Source organism: Oryza glaberrima, chromosome 6 (genome assembly GCF_000147395.1).
Source record: "Oryza glaberrima chromosome 6, OglaRS2, whole genome shotgun sequence".
NCBI classification, from domain to species: domain Eukaryota; kingdom Viridiplantae; phylum Streptophyta; class Magnoliopsida; order Poales; family Poaceae; genus Oryza; species Oryza glaberrima.
Genome location: NC_068331.1, coordinates 10,093,423 through 10,114,413, shown reverse-complemented (window position 1 = coordinate 10,114,413; position 20,991 = coordinate 10,093,423). Strand labels below are relative to the sequence as shown.

Genomic DNA, 20,991 nt, shown 5'->3' with positions numbered 1-20,991 from the left:
CGGCGGTATTGCAAACCTCGACACAAACTCGATGCGTACTACTCAACTTGTGGCACACATGTTTTTTCTATGTTATATATGAGTTGTATATAAATTGTAACTACTATGTTATAGTAAAAAACATTATCAAAATGTTGTAATCTGATTATATTATAGTTATACATAAATGTTTTTTAAAAACATTACCATATGTTGTATAACTACTCCCTACTCCCTAGAGTATGCAATATACATAGCGTAAGCGCGATGCAACGTGGAACTATGGATGTCTGGCATTTTGGTTCGAATCGAGACATGACCAGTCGGGACAGATAGATGGTTTAACGAGCAGGTTGGGAGTCGTGACATTAATGGGCCTATTTGATTTGTGACTGGCATGATGATGTATTGGCCTTGTTTAGTTCCAAAGTTTTTTTTTCCAAACTTCTAACTTTTCCAATTACATTAATCTGTCCTACACACACAAACTTTCAATCACATCGTTCCAATTTTCAATCAAACTTTCAACTTCGGCGTGAACTAAACACAGCCATTGATTGGAGATAGGAAAACAGAGAGGCACCTGTGATTAATTAGAGAAGGGCGAGACCAACTACGTGTAACTCGCTCACAATCGGCTGAGTGATGAGGAGTGATGACGTGATGTAGCATACTCCCTCCGTTCTATAATATAACATATTTTATCTTTTCTATTAGTTCCACAATATAAGAGATTTTGCTATATTATTTGTCACATCTATCAATTCTAATTCAAATTTCTATCTATTTTAACCTCCAACTATCCAATCACCACAACTAAAATCACATCTAGTAGGGGTATTGTAGTCTTTTATTTTCATCCTTAATCTTTCCCAAAAGAGAATAATCCCTTATATTATGGGATGGAGGGAGTATGCAGCAAGTTTTGTAGCCCCTTCGTTCTCATTTTAAGAAAATTCAAACTCGGTTACTTTTAAATAATAATCATGCTAATCATATCTATGCTAAATATTATACATGTTATATCACTAGATTCATATTTTAAAATAGTTTTATGCGATGCTAATTTCATATTCATTGGAAACAAAACATGGAATAAGTCAATGGTCAAAACATATCATTAATAACTTTATGAACAAAATATAGGCCTTATATATAGTTTGGGACTACGCCCCTTTATATCGGTGGCGCATCTATAATTTGAGGTTTGGGTTGTCAAATTTACCGATGTTCGTCGCCCTCAGGGCCGTGCACAGGGGCGTGTGGCCCGTGCGACCGTACATGGCCTCCAAATTTACAGGGCCTCAAAAAATCAGCCCAACCGAAGAAGGCCCATGTATTCGTGTGAGGCCAGAGCGCCAGAACCCCGTTCGAGTCCGCGCGTATCTCCGCGTGGCGACTTCGCGTGCGTGGCGCTTCGTATTCTCAACCCCAAGCCCCGAGGCCCCACGGCGTTTTGTATTCTCTTTCGTTTTCGTATCTGTAACTTATTCAATTCATCTCGAGTTTCGACGTCTCGTCTCCTCCGAGCACCAGGCTGCTAGCCGGCTCATCCAATTTCACATTTTCATTCAAGCAGCGAATAGCAACTTAGCAAGCAACCAACAAGCAAGGCGCTAGGCAGCAAGCTAGCAACAACAATGAACATTCTCCGTTTTCAGTTTGACAGTTTCTAATTATGCAAAATAGGAGTTAAAAAATATACTATTCTTGATATATCGCATTTGCTCTGCAGTATATACATTATTTTAGCTATATTTGGTACTTGATTTATGTCTCACTTAGAGTCTTCTACAGGGCCTACAAATTTGACGGCACGGCCCTGGTCGCCCTTGTGACGTTGCTATCTGCTGGCCGCAACAGAGGCGCGGACGCCGTGTCACGACGTTTGCCCTTTCCGGTTTGCTGACATGTCGGCTTGACTACTTGATAACCTCCCATCCTTGCCGTGCCAGTTTGTTGCCTCTATCTCGGACTTCTAGTTTTCGTCTGGCGTGATGACTGGTGCAATGACATCGCAATGCATCCTTGCCGTGCTAGTTTGTTTCCCCGGCCCTGTCTCGGACTCGTAGTTGCCATCTGGCATGATGACTACTGCTATGACAACACGATATGGTGAGGAAGCTAAAAAAAGAACACGACATGACATCGAGACAACCACACTTCAACTTCACGCTTCACATTACATGAGTTCTTTCTTACTATATTTTTCTACATGGGTCTTAGGTTAGGAAATTTTTTGGTTGGTCCGGGGTAGATACACCCATACTTTCTATCCTCTAACTCCAAATTACTCCCTCTATCCATAAAAGTTAGACATATTTCACATTTGAGTTCTTCCAAATAAGTTGTTCCTATTTGTGGTCTTTATGCATTCATGACTTAAATGATGAGATAAATTAAATGTTTGATTAGAACCCAATGAGTCATCTAAATACTCGTTGGTTGCATGCTTGCATTCACTACTTGATTTTATAACATCCAAGATGATTTAATTTCTCCTTAGTCTTAGTGACAAAAGTAATAGGTGTAACTTTTGTGGATGGAGGGAGTACAACTTTCTTGTTTTCTGTTAGTACATTTTCCAAACTGCTAAATGGTTCGTTTTTTCCCAAAAAATTGGGACCGCCTATACATTTGTGATTGTAGTACAATCATGATGTATTTACAACGTGACTTTTACACAATTTAAAAAAAAGTCCCTTCGTTGCATGCTATTTCCATGAAAGTGAGAGTAAATCCTCTCACATGTGTTCACATGTGTGCGCTGTGATTTTTTCCATCCTCTCACATTGTGCAACAAAATCTAACGGTTCAAAACTACGGAAGTTAAATTATAGTTATATGCAAGTTACAATGTAGTTACATCATGTTACATCTGTTAAATCTTTAGAAAACAAATTGTTGAAAATATATAGAAAAACTGAAAAAAAAGTACACATGACACAAAATCTATTCTCTCAATCCTAAAATACAACTTCTCTACCAATATTCTCTTCCCAACTAATCACAACCCTCCATTAGTAAATTCTTTTACCTATCTTCACTTTTCATTCTATCACAACCTTTTTCTTATTTCATTTTATCTACTGTCTTAATATAATAATTGTATTATGTAAAAATAAAAGTCTATATATTCTGTGACGGAGGTATAATAAGCTCTAACATGGCAGCCAATGTTGGTTTATTATATGTCGTAGTAGATTGATTTGTTTTCGAACAAAGGGAGTGAGAATCAACCAACTTCACGTGACACGGAGTATACAGACACGACACACAAACGTGCACCCACTCATCAAGACCCAACGACTCAGCCTGCATGCATGCACGCTTTTATTTTGTACTACTAGTTTGTAGTACTATAGTACTTGTACTATCTTTAGATGCATCGTAATTAATTAAGCAGCCTTGAGCTTTGCAACAAACTCCAGCATGCTCGTGTGGCTCGTGCCGCCCTCCGCAACGGCCTTGGCCGCCTCCTCGCCGACCTTGGCCGCCCTCTCCCGCACGGCGTCGTCGGCCATCATCTCCTTCACCTTCCCCCCTATCTCCTCCCCGCTCACCAACCACTCCTCCCCGTCCCAGCTCCACTGCTCCATCCACACCCCGACGCCGCTGCTCGCCACCACCGTCGCCGCCACGCGGTGGTCGCCGCCCCGCGGCCACGCCAGCAGCGGCACGCCGGCCGCCGCCGCCTCGGTCACCGAGTTCCACCCGCTGTGGCTCAGGAACAGGCCCACCGCCGGGTGCCCGAGCACCGCCTCCTGGTCCACCCATTCCTTGGTCACCATGCCGCGCCCCTTCACGCGCTCCATGAACCCGTCGCCGAGCACGTCGCGGACGCCGCCCGCGGCGGCCTCGTCGCGGTCCACCACCGTGGTCTTGAGGATCCACAGGAACCGGAAGCCGCTCGCCTCCAGCCCCGCCGCGATCTCTCGGAGCTGGTCGTTGCTCACGGTGCAACGGTTGCCGAAGGCGACGTACACCACTGACCGCGCCGGCTGCTGGTCGAGCCAGGCGAGCGCCGAGCTCTGATCTGCGTCGGCGGCCTTCTTCTCGCTCGCGAGCGAGCTGTACGGGCCGACGGCGAACACCGGCGGGAACCCGCGGACGACGGTGCCGTCCCGCAGGGCGGCGAGCGCCACCGGCTCCAGCGCGTCGAACGTGTTGATCAGAACGCCGTCGGTCTTGACCACCTCGCGGCCGTTCTCGATGAACTGCTTCGTGAAGAGCATGTCCAGGTCGAGCAGCGGCTGCGGCAGCCAGGACATCTTCAGGTGACGAACACCGGGGACGTCGACGTCGCCGACGTCGGCCTGGGCATCCTTGTTGTCGAGGTAGATGGGGAAGTAGGAGCAGAGGGACATCATGGTCGCGGATGAGATGAACAGCACGTGGCACTGGAGGCGAAGGTCCTTGGCGATGGGGTTCACGTGGGACACCAGCGTGACGTCGGTGACGACGGCCGTGGCGCGCGGGGCGACGCCGGCGATGGCCGGGGCGAGGAGGTGCATGGAGCGGCGCAGGGCCTCCCACCGGAGCAGGAACGGGTCGGCGCCGGGGAACTCGGAGGCGTCGAGCGGCAGCAGGTTGAAGTCGACGCGGCGGATGCTGGGGAAGTCGTGGAAGAGGCGGGCGAAGTGGTCGGCCTCGTTGGCCGACACGGTGGGGAGGACGGTGACGACGGAGATGTCGACGTCGTGGGCGGACAGCGCGCCGATGAAGCGGAAGAACGGGAGGAGGTGGCCCATGCCGGCGCTCGGGACGAAGACGACGTGCGGCCGCGCGCGGCGTCGGGCGTCGGGCTCGCCGGAGTTGAGCACCGTGGGCGGTGCCATGGCCGATCGATCGAGCACCTGCTTGCTGAAACGTACGTAATGTGATGTTCAACGCCAGGCTGGGCACTAGCTCGACTGCTCAGTACTCATTAGCTTGGTACCGTGCTCTATTTATGGTGTGGTGTATGTCTTTCAAAGATCTAGATTATTACTGTACTTAAAAAAAATCTCTAGTGTAGTACTAGCTACTGTTCGTCCCTTCGCATATCCATGCACACTTAACAGTTGAAATGTCCTTTTGTATAATTAATTGAAATGTCCTTTTGTCAGTTGTTAAGGGACTGAAATTTTTAAACAGATATATTCATCTATCTGGCAAATACAGTGACACATATCGGGGGTGTTTGGATGAATTTTTTTAGTACCTGTAATATCGGATGTTTGGATACTAATTAGAAGTATTAAATATAGACTACTGACCAAATCCATTTTATAACCCTGGACTAATTCGCAAAATGAATCTATTGAGCATAATTAATTCATGATTAGCCTATGTGATGCTACAGTAAACATTCTCTAATTATAAATTAATTAGGCTTAAACAAATTGTTTCGCGAATTAGCTCTCATTTATGTAATTAGTTTTGTATGTAGTCTATGTTTATTACTCTAAATTAGTTTCCAAACATCCGATGAGACAAGGACTAAAGTTTAGTCCCTGGATCCAAACACCACCGGGGGTGTTTGGATGATGACAACATACGGAGTATACGTCAAGACACCGCTAGCGCTTAGCGCTTTGGCGCAGCTCCGCTACAGGTGCTCAAGCAAGCCCATGAGGCCCACTGTCGTGCGCATGTTTCAGCCCCACTCCCCATTGATTCGGAGGCGAGAGCTTGTTCTTCTTCCTTGATGCCATATGACCACAAGAATGCTAAAACTTTTATCTCAAATTTAAAAAGCATTTAACTCAAAATCTAAAACTTTCATATCAAAATTGAAAAAAACGACTCAAATGAAACTTTTGTCTGAAAATTATAAAAATTTAAATTAGAAACCCGAAACTTTCATCTCAAAAAAGAAACTTTTAATTGAAACTTTTATCCCAAAATCACAAAACTTTTAATTCAAAATCTGAAACTTTCATCTGAAAATATTTTTGATTGGAAACTTGAACTTTCATCTCAAAATCACAAAACTTTCATCTCAAAAATCATAAAACTTTCATCGAAGCAGTGAAAGCCTAAACTTTCAATCAACCTTCTTCAAATTCCAAAAAAAATTCAACGCAAAACCTGGATAAATCTATAGAGAAGTGGTGGATGTCGCTGATGTCTCAACAACATGAGGAAATAGGGTAGGGGAACAAATGCTGAAGGAGAGATAAAGGGGAACCCATCAGGAGGGGGAGGGGCGGGGGAGGGGGTGGGGGAAGAGAGGTAGGGGAAGCAGCTGGCGGGGAGATGGAAGAAAGAGGAACCGATTCTGGGCTTGATGATGTCTCGATGGAGAGGTTGGAGATGGAGGTGCACGCTCACGACGAACAGGAGGAATAGCGGCAGCGCTAGACGTCTCATCTATGCGAATATAGAGAGTGGGGAATCGGTTGGTAGTTGATAAGGCCTGTGCACAATTTATTTTCTTGGCGCGCGTGCGCTATAGAGCTTTCCTCTATATACATAGACATAACTCTAAGAAAGATAGATCTTATATTGAATTATTGGTATGCTTGCTAAGGAAAATAGTAATTAAAGTGAGGGACTTCAGAATGATCGAGTATATCTTATAGATTCCCTATCCTACACAATTAAATTATGATTTTATTAAAAAAATGTGTCCGGGTCAATTCGGTCCATAAGCCAGGAGGTGATCAGCTAAAGGCTACTTCAACCCGTCAAGCGTCATTTCTACCAGTTTTCCCAAACTGAGCCCTTACAGTGTTTCAGGTTGTGGAGGTGACAACACAAGACAAGCATCTTACATATATCATCCTTGGGCTGCTACAGCTTAACACCGTCTACTTCGTTGCGAGGGGCTACATTATAAATATGAGACGATGGTGAAAATGCGTGAGTATGATAATGTAAAGTTACAGTAATAAGATTGATGTGCGACAAGTTAAAATTGAATCATATGAATCAAGCCGTACAATATCTTTTGTATAAATATGATAAATAGTACATGCATAGACAATAATTGCAGCAAACAATTAGGGGTCCATCTCTCTTGACAATTACACAACACCTACCACATGTAGAAAATGTTGAATCTGCTTTAAAAATAGGTTTGTCCCTGCATTAATCCCTACCATCGAAACCGACTACAACCGATGCAATCCTAAGGAAAAAACCCCAAAATAGAATATAGTATTTTGGGTATATGGTATATAAGGAAAAAAATGCCCAAAATAGAATATAGTATTTCAGGTATATGGGGGTTCAGTTCCATGAGAAAATCACCTCAACGAAATGTGCGTCCTTCAGTATGGTCTCCAGTCTCCGTTTGCTTCTTAGCAAATCTCCCGGCCGCAATATCTCTTAAAGTATTATTATATTGAATTTCTAATCTGTTTTAACACATCGTGACAAGTCGAAATCTATATTCATTCTCTCTTTTAACTATCCATAATTTAGTGAAAGTGAATTAATTTAGGCTAGATTTATATGAATATAACAGTAATATCTAGCTATAAATCCGCTATAATACAATTGTTGGTATGTGATACGATCACAGATAAATCTGAGACGCACAGAATACCGCGGTAGCACTTCCCCTTAAAGTATTACAAGAGCATCAAACACGAGGAACATGCAGCTATCCGATCTCCTCGCTTAAATCTTTAGAGTCAGATTACCATAACTCCTTCCCTCGGCACATCAGCCCTAGATCCACCCACATCATCGCCATGTCATCTATCTCTATACAAGTGTCACCACGTGGCATCCACGCCAGCCGATCCATCATACACCGAGTCCACCAAAACCTGAGCCACTGATCAGTAGGCCCCACTATAATTTTCTTATTAAAAATAATTCAATTTAAAGAATTAAATATCCATAGTATATTCCTCGAATATTCCTTTTCTTTCTATCGTTTGATTTTCTCTGAATTTGAACTTCTCGAGGTCATAACTTATCCGTTCGAACTCCGATTTGACCTGTTCTTCTTTCTAAATTCTAGGGGTGAAAACAGATCAGATATTATCCGGTCCTATCCACTTCGAATCCGTCTGAAACAATGATATGGTATGAGTTTTTAGAAATCCGATGGATATGGATGCAGATGCGAACATGGTATCTGTAAAATACGGCAGATGTGGACTATCCGATAGGTTGTTTGCCGGATAATCCGAAATTATCAACCCATGTAACCATTCTATCTGTTGCATATAACATGAGTTGGCACATCTAATGGCCTAATTCGTCAATTAACCTAGATTCCTTAGTCCAGGGCTTTCACCGTCTAACTAACACTTGCTTAGCTGTTTTTTATATTATGGATATCATGTATTAATGTTGTTTAGTACTTAAAGTACATAATTATTACGATGGGCCGTTCATTGATTATTACATTGTTGTCCCTTGCATTGCTAACTCAATGGTGTATTGCTTACATACACACATAACATATAACAAATTTAATCAGTTTCCGAACTGAGTCCGCACCATTTCCGACATCCAAAACAATCCGCTCTACATCCGCATCCGCTCTGAATCCGCTTAAAAATATTGTTTAGGATATGGTATTACCACTATCCATCCGAATCCGCTCCATTTTTACCCCCACTAAATTCTTCTAAAATCGAGCTCTAATTCCTGTTCAATTATTTATTTTATTTGATGTTATTTAGTTAGTCTTTTCTTTTGTTTATTTGTTTTTCGTTTATGATCGTGTAGACGTTGGAGTAGAGGAGTGGTTCGCTGTAGAAGGTGCAATGCAGGAATGATACTTGGAGGAAGGCAAGTGAACATATTGGACCCTATTTATAAATATTTTTTTGAACACATGCATTCTTTTATTTATATGCTATGGATGGGTAGGGTGACCTAATTGCTATTATACCTTGCCTTTTATAATTATTGATTACCTATGATACCTTGTCATCCTAGCTTTTCTGAGTTGAACATTGGGCTCATTTCAAGGTAGAGTAGTTATGCTTAGCTCCGCTCAAGGTTGTTTTGAAGCAAAATATAATTTTGATTAATCATATATTTATAAATATTTGTATATGAACTGTGTGATTGTGTACTATCTTTCCGATAGCACGTGTTGTTGTGTAATAAACAACGGGCCGATAAAACGTTTTGGATCAGGTTGATGAGTGGTTCTGTGTGAACCTGGGTTAGGTGGTAATGTATCTGTGTGATCATAACCGGGCATGGTCTATGTGTGAGCCTACTGTCAAGCTGCGTGCTATTTAGTGGCTCAAAGTGACAACTGCGTGTCCTTAAGCTACTACCAATGTCGTGTGCTATTGTAGTTTGGTAAGTTGCCATGTCAATTAAGGACTTCACTTCACAAGCCATTTATGTGAGCCTACCGTACAACCATACGTTCTTATGAGAACAACCTGAACCAGTTGGATTCCGAGTCTTAGCACTACTGGCCCAGGTAACTAGATGATAGGTGTGAAGGTTACCCATGGGTAGTTTCTTGTCTATGTGAGGGAAAGCTGTCACTACTACAGATGGGATAATCGTTTTATCGCGTGCAGTTGTCCTAAGCGGACCGCACGGGATAATCGATTATCCCGTGCGGCCCACAGTAGGCGACCGCTTGCGATGGTCGGGGGGCATATAAGCCTCAGCCCGACCGTTGCCATGTATGGCCGGTGTTTTCTCTCTCCTAAACATCCACAAATTAGGGTGGAAGGTTTTCGACCTCAAATCTTTGATTGGGTTCCATATAAAAGGTGTCGAGCTCGTTCTCCTCCTTCATTTGCTTTCATTTTTGTTAGTTTTCATCGGTGGAATACGAAGAAACTTGCAGTTTTATAAATGGAATAGTGTAGGCACCTTTTTGTTTTTTTTAGAAATACATATTGCAATCTTTTACATGTTTATAAAAGTAATTAGTACCTACATTGAAACGTTGGGTTTGCCTCTATTAAATTTATTTTCATTTGGATGAAAGGACGAATATTTTCATTTTTTATAAATGGATAGACAATATTCTATTAATGCTTTAAATTGCTGTGGGGCTGTTTAAATAGTCCGTAAAACTTTAAATATTACTTCTTGATTAGTTCCCTCCAATTTAAATACATTCGTGTTTGTATCGGGCATGGATGTATTAATGGCAAGCTTTATTGTAGGTCATGGATCGGACATGGATGCACAACACGAAAAGAGCTCATCCAACGTTGTTGAAGGAAGCAGGCAAATTTGTTGACCTCGCAAAGGCACATGTTGCGAGAGAGAATTTGAGGAGCATGTTTTGCCCATGCAAAGTTTGTAGGAATGAGATCTTGCTGCAAGATCCGAATGAAGTATTGTCGCACATCGTAGAATGAGAATTTAAGAAGGGATACGAGATATGGACTTTTCATGGGGAAGTCGGTGGTCGTAACGAAGAGTTAGATGATTTCTGTTTTGATGATGCAGGAAATTTTATAATCGAAGACATGTCCTAGGGAAACATCCCGGAATACGGTGGCTCAGGTATAGAGAATGAAGGTATTGATTTTGATCTGGAAGATATGTTGCGGCACGTTGAACCTGAGGTCCTAACTGGTACAAGACGAGGGTTGGACAATTGGGAAGCATTGGAAAAAGCAGCGAAGGAGCTTCTGTATGACGAAGCCAAAGGATGCAACAAGGACTATTCGGTCCTTTGCTCGGTGCTCGAACTTCTCAGATTGAAGGCCAGACATGGATGGTCGGACACGAGCTTCAATGATTTGATGGATCTTTTGAGAGTTACGCTTTCTAAGCCAAACCTGCTACCGACGAACACATATCAAGCGAAGAAATTGATATGTCCATTGTCTCTAGGTGTTCAGAAGATCCATGCATGTGAAAATCATTGCATACTGTACCGCAAGGAATTCGCGGATTGAGACTCTTGCCCAACATGTGGGACGAGTCGGTACAAGACGGGCAACGGAGCCTCCGATGGAGAGGTGGTCGACAAAGATGATGCACCGGTGGATGAGAACAAAAAGATTCCTAGGATGGTGATGTGGTACCTGCCAGTTAAAGATCGCCTGAAGCGGCTATATTCCAACTGAGACGATGCCGAGTTGATGAGATGGCACCAAGAGGGTAGGAAAAATGACGGTAAGATCCGACACCACCCCGATGCTCCACAGTGGAAAAACTTTGATGCACTACACCCGGAATTTGCAAAGGACCCGAGAAATGTCAGGTTTGCATTGAGCGCAGATGGAATGAACCCGTTCGGTGACCTAAGCAGCACACACAGCAACTGGCCAGTTCTTCTAACGATGTACAACTTGCCTACATGGATTTGCTAGAAGCGAAAGTACATTCTTTTGTCTATCCTTATACAAGGTCCAAGACAGCCTAGGATTAACATAGATGTGTTTCTGGAACCATTGATGGAGGACATGCAAGAACTGTGGGAGGAAGGGTTACGAATGTGGGACGAGTACCGTAGGGAACATTTCACTGTTCATGCCATCATATTCGTTACGATCAACGACTTACCGGCAAACTTTTCGCTCTCGGACCAGTTTAAGGGGAAGTTCAAATGCCTCATATGTATCGACAAGACGTCGTACAAGTACCTCACCTCGTCAACCAAGGGTGTTTACATGCATCATCATCGGTTCTTACCACAGAGGCATAGGTGGCGTGTGAAGGCCAGATTATTCGACAATACAGTAGAGAACTTTCTAGCTCCTGAAACACGTACATGTCGTTCTGTCTTCGAGTTGACAAAGAACATTAAGGTTGTGTTCGGCAAGCCAAAGAAGAAGCCCGTCAAGAGGAAGAAACGTACGGATCAGGACACAACTGATGCACCTTTAGAGGAAAGTAACCTGCCCTTCAAGAAGCACTCAATTTTTTTCAGGTATCTTGATTACTGGAAAGACCTGGAGGTTCGGCATGCCATCAACGTAATGCACCTTGAGAAGAATGTGTTTGATAGCACCATTGGCACTTTACTGGACATCCGGAGTAAGATGAAAGATGGGTTGAAGTCCCGGACCGACCTCGTCAATTTGGACATAAGGCGTGAGCTTCACCCAAAAGAGTTGCCAAATGGGAAGATCGAAATTCCTCCGGCTTGCTACTCACTAACACCTGACGAGAAAATATCTTTATGTAGATGCTTGCATAGTGTGAAAGTCCCGACCAGTTTCTCAGCAAACGTCAGAAAACTTGTATCTTTGAAAGATTTGACCATCTCTGGGTACAATGCTCATGATTGTCACAAGATGTTAACAATCTTCCTACCGATTGCCATAAGAGCGGTCAAGCCAGTTCACACTCGGTTAGTGATAACAAAGTTGTGCTACTTTTTCAATCGAGTATCACAGAAGGTTTTTGATCCTGAAGAGTTAGGCCCCCTTCAAAATTTTGCAATCGAGACAGCGTGCCAGCCTGAGATGTTTTTTCCCCCAGCTTACTTCAACATGATGGAGCATCTTATTGGCCACATCGTACCTCAGATTATCGAGATTGGTCCACTATACCTACACCAGATGTGGGCGTACGAGAGGTACATGTCCATGCTGAAAGGGTATGTCCGTAACCGAGCTCATCCGGAAGGATCAATGATAGAGGGGTACATAACTGAGGAATGGTCGAATGCTGCATAGATTACATGAAGGACGCCGAACCCATCGCTATGACCCCCCCTTTACACGAGGTCCGGTTAGCTGGGACGGGGATCGTAGGCAAGAAAAGGTTCTATGATGAGGACTTCAAAGATGTAGCGGAAGCACATGGCAGTGTTTTGTAACAGCTCGCCATCGTCGAGCCGTACATTCAAGAACACATGAACGAGATAAGAGCCCGCAACCCTAGAAGAACGGACATTTGGATTTGTAAAGAACAGAAATGGAAATTTCCTAAATAGTTGAAGGAGAAAGATCTGTCGTTGGGTGATTCTCTGGAGGAAAAAACTTTGTGCATGCTAGCAAATGGCCCAACTAGCCTTGTGACCTCATGGCAAGGGTACGACATTGGCGGATATAGATTTTACATGATGTTCAAGGATAGGAAAAGTGCAGCTCAGAACAACGGAGTTCGGGTGGAGGCGTTTGACGCATCAGGTGAGAAGAAGTCTTACTACGGGATCATACAAGACATTTGGGACCTGCACTATGGCCTTAACATATAGATCCCGGTGCTACGATGCCAATGGGTCAGAGACACAACAGGCGTATTCATCGATGACTACGGCCTGACGGTTGTGGATCGTAGCAAGCTAGGACACAAGGATGATCCGTGGGTTCTTTGCTAAGCGTGTTGTTCAGGTTTTCTATGTTAGTGTCCCTTCTAACGATAAGATGGCCATTGTTGTATCGAGAAAGCAAAACATCGTTGGCATTGATAGCATTGAAAACGCATCAGATTACAACCAATACGATGACGTCCCTTTGTTCACAGATTTTCCTAACTGGATCAAGGAAGTTGAGAATGGTGTTTCCAAAATTGTCAAACATTAGTGAGATGTCGATCGTGTGTACTACTTATTTTGTAAACGATTGCTGGATGAAACTTATTTTGCGAATGAGATGGGGTATCCATGTTTATCCGTACTATACGTCGTTTTGAATTTATTTTATGGTCCAGTATTTTATTTATATTAATCATATCGATGAATAATTAGCTGCGAATAAAATTCATGTCTGTTTTAATTCTTTGTTAATCTATATTTGTATTTTGAATAATTCGTGGTTTAATTAACCCAAACTATTATTAATTTATGGTTTACCATGATATTAATAATTGTACTTATTATTTAACTATATTTTACATGGGACTATAACAACTAATTAACTATTTTTCAATGTGCTATAGTCAATATAATAATTAATACAACCCCAGACAAATAATGATATTTATTAAAATAATTAGGCTTTTTTTTCTTCCCGTGCGGGCCACTTAGACCGCCCTGGCCCGCACGAGATAATGATTCGAAGTCGCCCCGCACGGGATGATTCGCATGGGGGGGGGGGGGGGGGGGGGTACGAAAATTTGTAAGTCCGGGCGAAGCAAAATCTCACGCCGCCAGGCTGCCAAAATTTCTCCCGCCGCCGCGGCGAAAACCTCTCCTCCCGCCTCCACCGCCGCCAAAATCCTCTCCTCCCGCCTCCGCTGCCTCCTCTTCAGATAGCCCCCCGGCGACGCCGCCAACCAGATCCAGGCCGCCTCTCTTCCTCGTCCCCGGTCACTGCCGGCCAGATCCGGCCGGGCCGCGCGCCTCCTCACCACCTCGCCCTCTGCCGCCGCCTCCTCTCCTCCTCGCACTCGCCTTCAGCCGCCACCTCCTCTTCTCCTCTCCCCATGTCGTCGGCTCTCATCCTTCCCCCAAGTCGCCGCCGCGCGCCTCCTCTCCACCTCGCCCTCGCCGCCGCTGCCTCCTCTCCTCCTCACACTCGCCGCCAGCCGCTACCTCCTCTTTTCCTCCCCCCACACCGCCGCCTCTTCTCCTCCACCCCCAGATCTGGGCCAGTGCCCACCTCCCCAGCATCCACCACCGCCTCCTCCACTCATCGGCTTCCTCCACCACCGCCGCTCGCATCCTCTCCCCCTTGCCTGCCACCGTCCGCCGCCTCCGTCCCCTCGCTCCACATCGCCGCCACCGCCGCCTCCCTCTCCTCCATCCCCCTCGCTGCCTCCCTCCCCTCCATCCCCCTCGCTCCACATCGCCGACGCCGACCACCTCATCCCCGTCGACGCCGACGCCGGCCACCTCATCCCCATCGACGCCACTGCCGACTGCCTCCCCGACCGATGCCGCCGACGTCGCCGACACCACCGTTGGCGGACCTCCTCCCCAAGCCGACGACGCCACCGACCAACGCTGCCACCAACACCACCGACCACTTCCTCCGCAAGCCGATGGCCACCTCCTCTCCAAGCAGCGGCCACCTCGCCCCCAAGCAGCGGCCGGCCACCTCGCCGCCAAGCCGCCGGCCGCCTCCTACCTCCTCCCCAAGCCTCCTCCAGGTACCCCACTCTTCGCCGCCTTCTTTTTTTGGATGATGCAGTGGTAATGGATGGAATGATGCAGTGAAATGGATGAATGATGCAGTGGGAGAGGCATGCAATAGATGCAATGTTGAATGAAATTTTTGAATGAATGAATGATTTTTGGTTGAATGGATGAATGATATGTTGATTTGTGATGTTGAGATAGTGAAGATATTTGTGATAGATAGATGGTTGTTTGTGATAGATAGATGATATTTGAGATGATGATGATATTTGTGATAGATAGATGGATAGATGATATTTGAGATGATGAGGATTTTTGTGATAGATAGGACTTGTGCTCTTGTGTGATAAATAGATGTATGTCTATATGGGATAGATGGCTGTTTTATGTTACTGTGGGCTGTTTTTTTTTTATCTACACATGATGAAATATATGTCCCTGCTGAAATATTTTCCTAATTTGCAAATGATGCTGTTATGCCCCTGCTGCTGTTGTGCATATACATGATGAAATATATTTTGCTTCTATATGTTTATATATATGTGATGCACATATATGCTATTTATTTTTGCTGTTTATACTTGTTTGTACTGTATATTTTGGGCTGTTTTATGCCTCACTGTGGTTAATACATGTGGGTGATTGTTGTGGGTGATATATGTGGGCTGATTTATATGTGGGTGATATGTGGGCTGTTTTATACTTGTGGCTGATATATGTGGGCTGTTTTATGTTGGTGATAAATGGCCAATGATGAATGCTCAAGAACAGATCATCTTGTGAATTTTTTTTGGGGGCACTTCACTTGTTTATCTATGCTCAAGAACAGAACAACTACACTTGTTTCTGTTTTTTTTTTTGGGGGGGGCACTTCACTTGATATTTTTTGCTTGAGAACAGAACTACAACACTTGTGAAATTTTTTGGGGGTGCACTTCACTTGTTTTTTTTTTTTGCTTGAGAACAGAACAACTACACTTGTGAATTTTTTTGGGGTGCACTACACTTGTTTTTTTTTTTGCTTGAGAACAGAACAACTACAGTTGTGAATTTTTTTGGGGGGGCACTTCACTTGTTTTTTTTTGCTTGAGAACAGAACAACTACACTTGTGAATTTTTTTTTTGGGGGGGGGGGGGGGGGAACTTCACTTGTTTTTTTTTTCACATAAGAACATACAATCAACACTTGTGGTAAATGATGAATAATTTTTGAGCAAAACTGAGGCCATATGCTTTCATAGTGTGCATTGTGATGAATATCCTTACCAAGCTTGAAATCGTTACCCATCTTACGGTCCTTACCGATCTTGCTTTCCTTACCAATCTCCTAAAATTAGATATAGGAAGTGTAGTTCGTACGTTATCATGCCGCTATAATACGAAGTGTTATGGTTGCCAAGTTGTACTAGTCGGTTTAGTTCCTAGACGGAACCGACTAGTACAAATTGGAAAAACAAAACATTTCGTCAACATAGGACATGCGTTGGTCATCCGTAAAATGTGCTAGCACGTTTGTTGAAAGATAGACCTCTGACTCGTACATGCGTCGGCCTCGTGGATGGACCAGGAGCTCGACGTTTGTTAAGGCTGTTTTTTCCTACCCATACAAGGTTCCGCCGCCTGCATTGTTCCAAGAGTGTTTTGGACGAAAGCAGGATGTGGAACCTTGTTAGGGTAGGAAAGAACTGCCTTAAGGAAGTCGATGCTCCAGGTCCGTCCAAGAGGACGACTCAGATAGATTATCCCGTGCGGTCGGCCTTATTGCACCGCACGTGATAATAGATTATCCCGTGCGGTCCGTATAACCCAACCGCACGGGATAATCGATTATCACGTGCGGTCGGCCCGCCCGCACGCGAAAATAAAGATTTTCCCAGACGAGGAGGTGCAGGCGGGCCGGGTGACCGCACGGGATAATCTATCCAACCTTCCAAAATAATGGGTATTGTAGTAGTGCGTCTCAATGGGGGAAAGCAGTGTTGGGGTGGAGTGTCTAAAGAGCCTCCTTACATATTCCTTGGCTGCACATAACCTCATGTGTGACACTTGCGCATTGCCGTTAAAATGACGATGTATCTTGTGGGTCAAGCTGTACAATATCTGTTGAGAGTTAAACTAATCTATTCGAAAAGCTGCGTCAGTGGTCATGGACATGCTGTGGTTTCTCATGAGGGGCAGTTTGTGAAAACCAGGAATGAGCTGTGTGCTGGTTAATGAATATAGCTATATGGTCTTGTTGGGGACAGATCATGTGTCGATGAATGGTTGGTAGCACCCGTTATTTATAAATGTTGTTTTAAATCTATTCATAATTTGTTTATAACTAAAATATGTTGTTTATGCAAAATAGCCATTGCCTTCTTTGTTAGCCGTGCATATGCATATTTCTGTGTACTTATTGAGAATTCTAGAATATACTCACCTTGTAATGGCCCCAATTATAGAACAAATGTTTCTATTGTTTCCTGAAGAGTTTGCTGTTGAAGACGAGGAATAGGTCGTGTGTCACAGTTGACTGCATGTGGCAAGTTGAACGGAGCTTCTACGCATTTATCTTATTCTCACTGCTACTTTATTATATTCCTAGGTCCTTCGTAGCAGAATAAATTTAAACTGTAGACATAATCTTATCGTAGTCATTTTATTAATAATTGTTAGGTTTCTTTTGTGATGTTGGCTTTGATATTATCTTTGTGTCTATATGTGCTAGCTTGATTCTGGAGTAGCACTTAAGTGGTCCTATTTTGGGTCTTCATAGAGTTGGTATTATATTAGAGCCGTATCGACTGTAGGGCGTAGCCTTATTTAGACTGGTCTTACTATAGCCAGCGACGAGGACGATGGCAGCTCGGTGCACAAGTAGTTGCTCCTCTCCAAGGAGCAGTCCACGTCGGTGGAGAGAGACATAGATAGATAAAGAGAGAGTGGATGCGGCGACGATGGCAGCGCGGATGGATGCGGTGCTCTGCGTCGGGCTTGGGGCACCTGGGTGGAGAGAGAGATGGGTGCAGTGGCGACGATAGTGCGGATGGATGTCGTGCTCCACGTTGGGCTTGGGGCACCTAGGTGGCGAGAGAGAGATGGATGTAGCGGGAGTGGTAGTGCCGATGGATGCGGCAGTGTTGGTAGTGCGGACGAATGTGGCGCTCTGCTCAGGGCACCTGGGTGGCAGCGCAGATGAAAGCGGTACTCTACTTCAACCTAAGGGCACAGAGAGAGAGAGAGAGAGAGAGAGAGAGCGGTGGAGTGGAGGGGAAGAGCAGTGCCGACGGCAGCGTCCCTTCACACGACGGCGACAGAGTTGAGATTATGGAAACTGGGGAGCTCGACGGCTCGACCGAGGTGGAAGCGGTGGATTGGAGAGGATGTGAACGAAGTGGCGGCGAGTCTCCATGGCAGCGGCTGTGCTACTGGCCAGCATGGCTTCGACCCTTCTCTCTGCACATCCCTAACAGTGCAGATATCGGAGTTTTCTTGCTACGGTGGCGTGCGGCTCACGAAATGCAGCAGATGGGAGTAGTAGTGGAGGCCCACGACATCACTGATTCGGAACCGGTACAGCCCACGGAACATGGCGGCGATCAGCTCGTACGTTTTGCTGGCCCCTCAATGCCGTGATGTCCACCGGCTCTGCTGTGGCGGCATGACGGCCAGCATCCATGTCAAATGGGATGAACTCGAAGTAGGCCGCTGTGGGGAGCACATAGATGGTTTCCTCCAGCGGTGATGAGCACTCTAGGTTGATGCCGATGGCGCACTCATAAGCGAGGTGGTCCGTGCCGAGCACCAGCAAGGCCTCGCCGACGAAGTGCTTGATCACCAGGAAGTCGATCGCAGAGCTGCCGCCACTTGGAGCGATAGAGGCGCACAACGCGCACCAGGGTGGCTGCGTACGTCGTGCGAATGCAGTTAACGGTGTCCCACGAAATTTTTTTAGTCCTTTTTATTTTTTAATTTTATTAATATACCTTTTCAATATTTTCGAAAACTGAACCTTTTGGTAGCGTTGTTCTACCACACCAGCTGTGGGTGACGTGATAGAGTTACTTAGCCACGCCAGGCGGTGGCCAAAAGGTTAAGATTTGGAAATACCTTCTAGAATGTTCTATTAATAAAATTTAGAAAACAAAAAAGTGTAAAAAATAAAAAAATTTCGTGTCCCACCGGCCAAGGCCGCAGAGGAGGTGGCAATACCTTTGCTGCTTAGCCGCCTCCTCTCCCCACTCCACCATGCTTTCGCCTTTCCTCAGCAAGTTCTCGCCAGCGACCACCACTGATGCCAACAGAAACATAAAAGTTAGTTGAGTTTGTGTCACCGAACGTGTGGAATCCACTAATTTTACTTTTTGTGTTGGACTGAAATGCCCCGACATGTGGGTCCCATGCTAACTCAGTTGTCACGTTAGCTAAAACCAGGAGCAACACTGCCTTAGGAACTAAAGTGACCTAGTTTGTAAGTTAAGGGATGTATTATATCTGGTTTTCTTAGGGACGATTTGAGCTCGGCGACAAAAAGAGGGACTCAGGTAAAGTTTTTCCAATGTTGGGGGACATAAATTGACTTTCCTCCTAGATCTGGCCCAACAGAAGAGGTGGAGGGTAATGGAAGGGAGATGGGTTGGGCTTGGCTAGAGGTTTGAGCCCGAGAAGGAGATTTAGACTTAAGTTTATGTTTTTGAATTTAGGGGTATTTCTTTATGGGTTGAGAGAATTGATAATTTGATTATATTTGTAATTTAATTTATTGACGTCTCTTTAGCCTTATGGTCTCCACTCAGATTAAGGTGACAATTATTTTCTAGAGTTAAATAATATTTGTTGTATTGACAATTAATTTAACTCATGGTCTCTTAGTGTCAAATTATATGCTTGCTCAATTGTGGGCATTATATTTGGATTAGAAATTAACTTGGTAACTAATTTCTCCTTATTTATACTGTCTAAGTTGTATATAAAATTTTGTAAATTAATTCATTTCATCCCCTTGGTATGATTACGGGATTTAGTTATTCATAGCTTTGTTTTAAGTTGAACTTCCACCCAACTCCAGCAAAGATCACTGCGCATGATGCAAAAGTTCTAAAAAAAATTCAAATTTTTACTGATTTTTTAACTGAATAGGAGTATTATTCAGGGTGTTACAGTCAAGCGCGCGGACTCTTGGATCAGCGTTCGCTCTGCACAGGCTCCTATGTACCGGGGGGACTCGCAAGACCACAATCAACGTCGTGATGCGTGAGCTGATGGCTTTTGATGGGCTCGGCTAATATTTTTCATCAGTGAATCTATGGGGTTGTTTGGTTTAATTCTTTCATCCATACTTTAGACCGCCAAACCTCCATAACTATGTTTTTGCTAATTATCATAGTTGTAAATTAACACATTTTCTAAGCACCTTGCTTCACATATCATAGATAATCTTTTATCTAACTTTACCACAAATACAACTTACAATCTATAGAAAAAAAAATATGACAAGCCACACTTTTCTAAAATAAGTTATAACAATGTTAGTTGATAACCAAGCAACCCCTACGTCATGTATAGAGCTCACTACTACATGCACCAATTCTATATAGTGCTCACTACTACGGGCCTATTTGGCACAGTTCCAGCTCCAGCTCCACCCCTCCTAGAGCTGTAGCTCAACCAAACAGTTTCAGCTCCACTAAAACTGGGAGTGTAGTTGAGTGGAGCTCTCTCACAAAATGTACTAGAGTTGTAGAGTTGGGTTTAGGCAGCTCCACAACTCCATTCCAGACTCAACTCCTGGAGTTAAATTTAGGAGTTAGAGCTGTACCAAATAGACCCTACATGAACCAATATATATTTTACCTCCTGTGTAGAGCTCACTACTACATGCACCAATTCTATAGCTAGAAGAAACGCAGCGATACCAATGCCCGGTCGCTCTGCCCCGGGGATGACACGGGTGGCGTAACAAGCCGCGCCTCCCCCCTCTCCTCCCCTCCCCCGCCTTGCCTCGCTGCCGTCCGAGTCGCTGCCAGCAAAGCGAAGCGGCTGCGAGAACGGCCTTGGTGGGGCTCTCTCTCCCTCGCTCATGGTCAAGGCGGTCGAGGTGCCGGCAAGACAAAGCTCAT

General features: G+C 44.6%; 2 protein-coding genes across 2 annotated transcripts; one reads left to right on the top strand and one right to left on the bottom strand.

The window, feature by feature from the left end:
• Positions 1 to 3,117: 3,117 nt before the first annotated feature.
• LOC127775891 (UDP-glycosyltransferase CGT-like) lies at positions 3,118 to 4,885 on the bottom strand. Its single transcript, XM_052302200.1, has one exon. It carries the CDS (start codon positions 4,815 to 4,817, stop codon positions 3,378 to 3,380), a length of 1,440 nt encoding a protein of 479 aa, XP_052158160.1. The 5' UTR covers positions 4,818 to 4,885; the 3' UTR covers positions 3,118 to 3,377.
• Positions 4,886 to 13,915: 9,030 nt separating this feature from the next.
• On the top strand, positions 13,916 to 20,478 carry LOC127778086 (proline-rich receptor-like protein kinase PERK9). Its single transcript, XM_052304738.1, has 2 exons — positions 13,916 to 14,901; positions 20,025 to 20,478. Exons 1-2 carry the CDS (start codon positions 14,236 to 14,238, stop codon positions 20,127 to 20,129), a joined length of 771 nt encoding a protein of 256 aa, XP_052160698.1. The 5' UTR covers positions 13,916 to 14,235; the 3' UTR covers positions 20,130 to 20,478.
• Positions 20,479 to 20,991: the final 513 nt, after the last annotated feature.

What these genes read in the sequence shown, in the direction of transcription:
- LOC127775891 (XM_052302200.1), bottom strand. Translation starts at nt 4,817, where the DNA reads ATGGCACCGCCCACGGTGCTCAACTCCGGCGAGCCCGACGCCCGACGC.
- LOC127778086 (XM_052304738.1), top strand. Translation starts at nt 14,236, where the DNA reads ATGTCGTCGGCTCTCATCCTTCCCCCAAGTCGCCGCCGCGCGCCTCCT. An exon ending in CCTCCCCAAGCCTCCTCCAG is followed by an intron (nt 14,902 to 20,024) that starts GTACCCCACTCT and finishes AGTATTATTCAG; the next exon opens with GGTGTTACAGTCAAGCGCGC.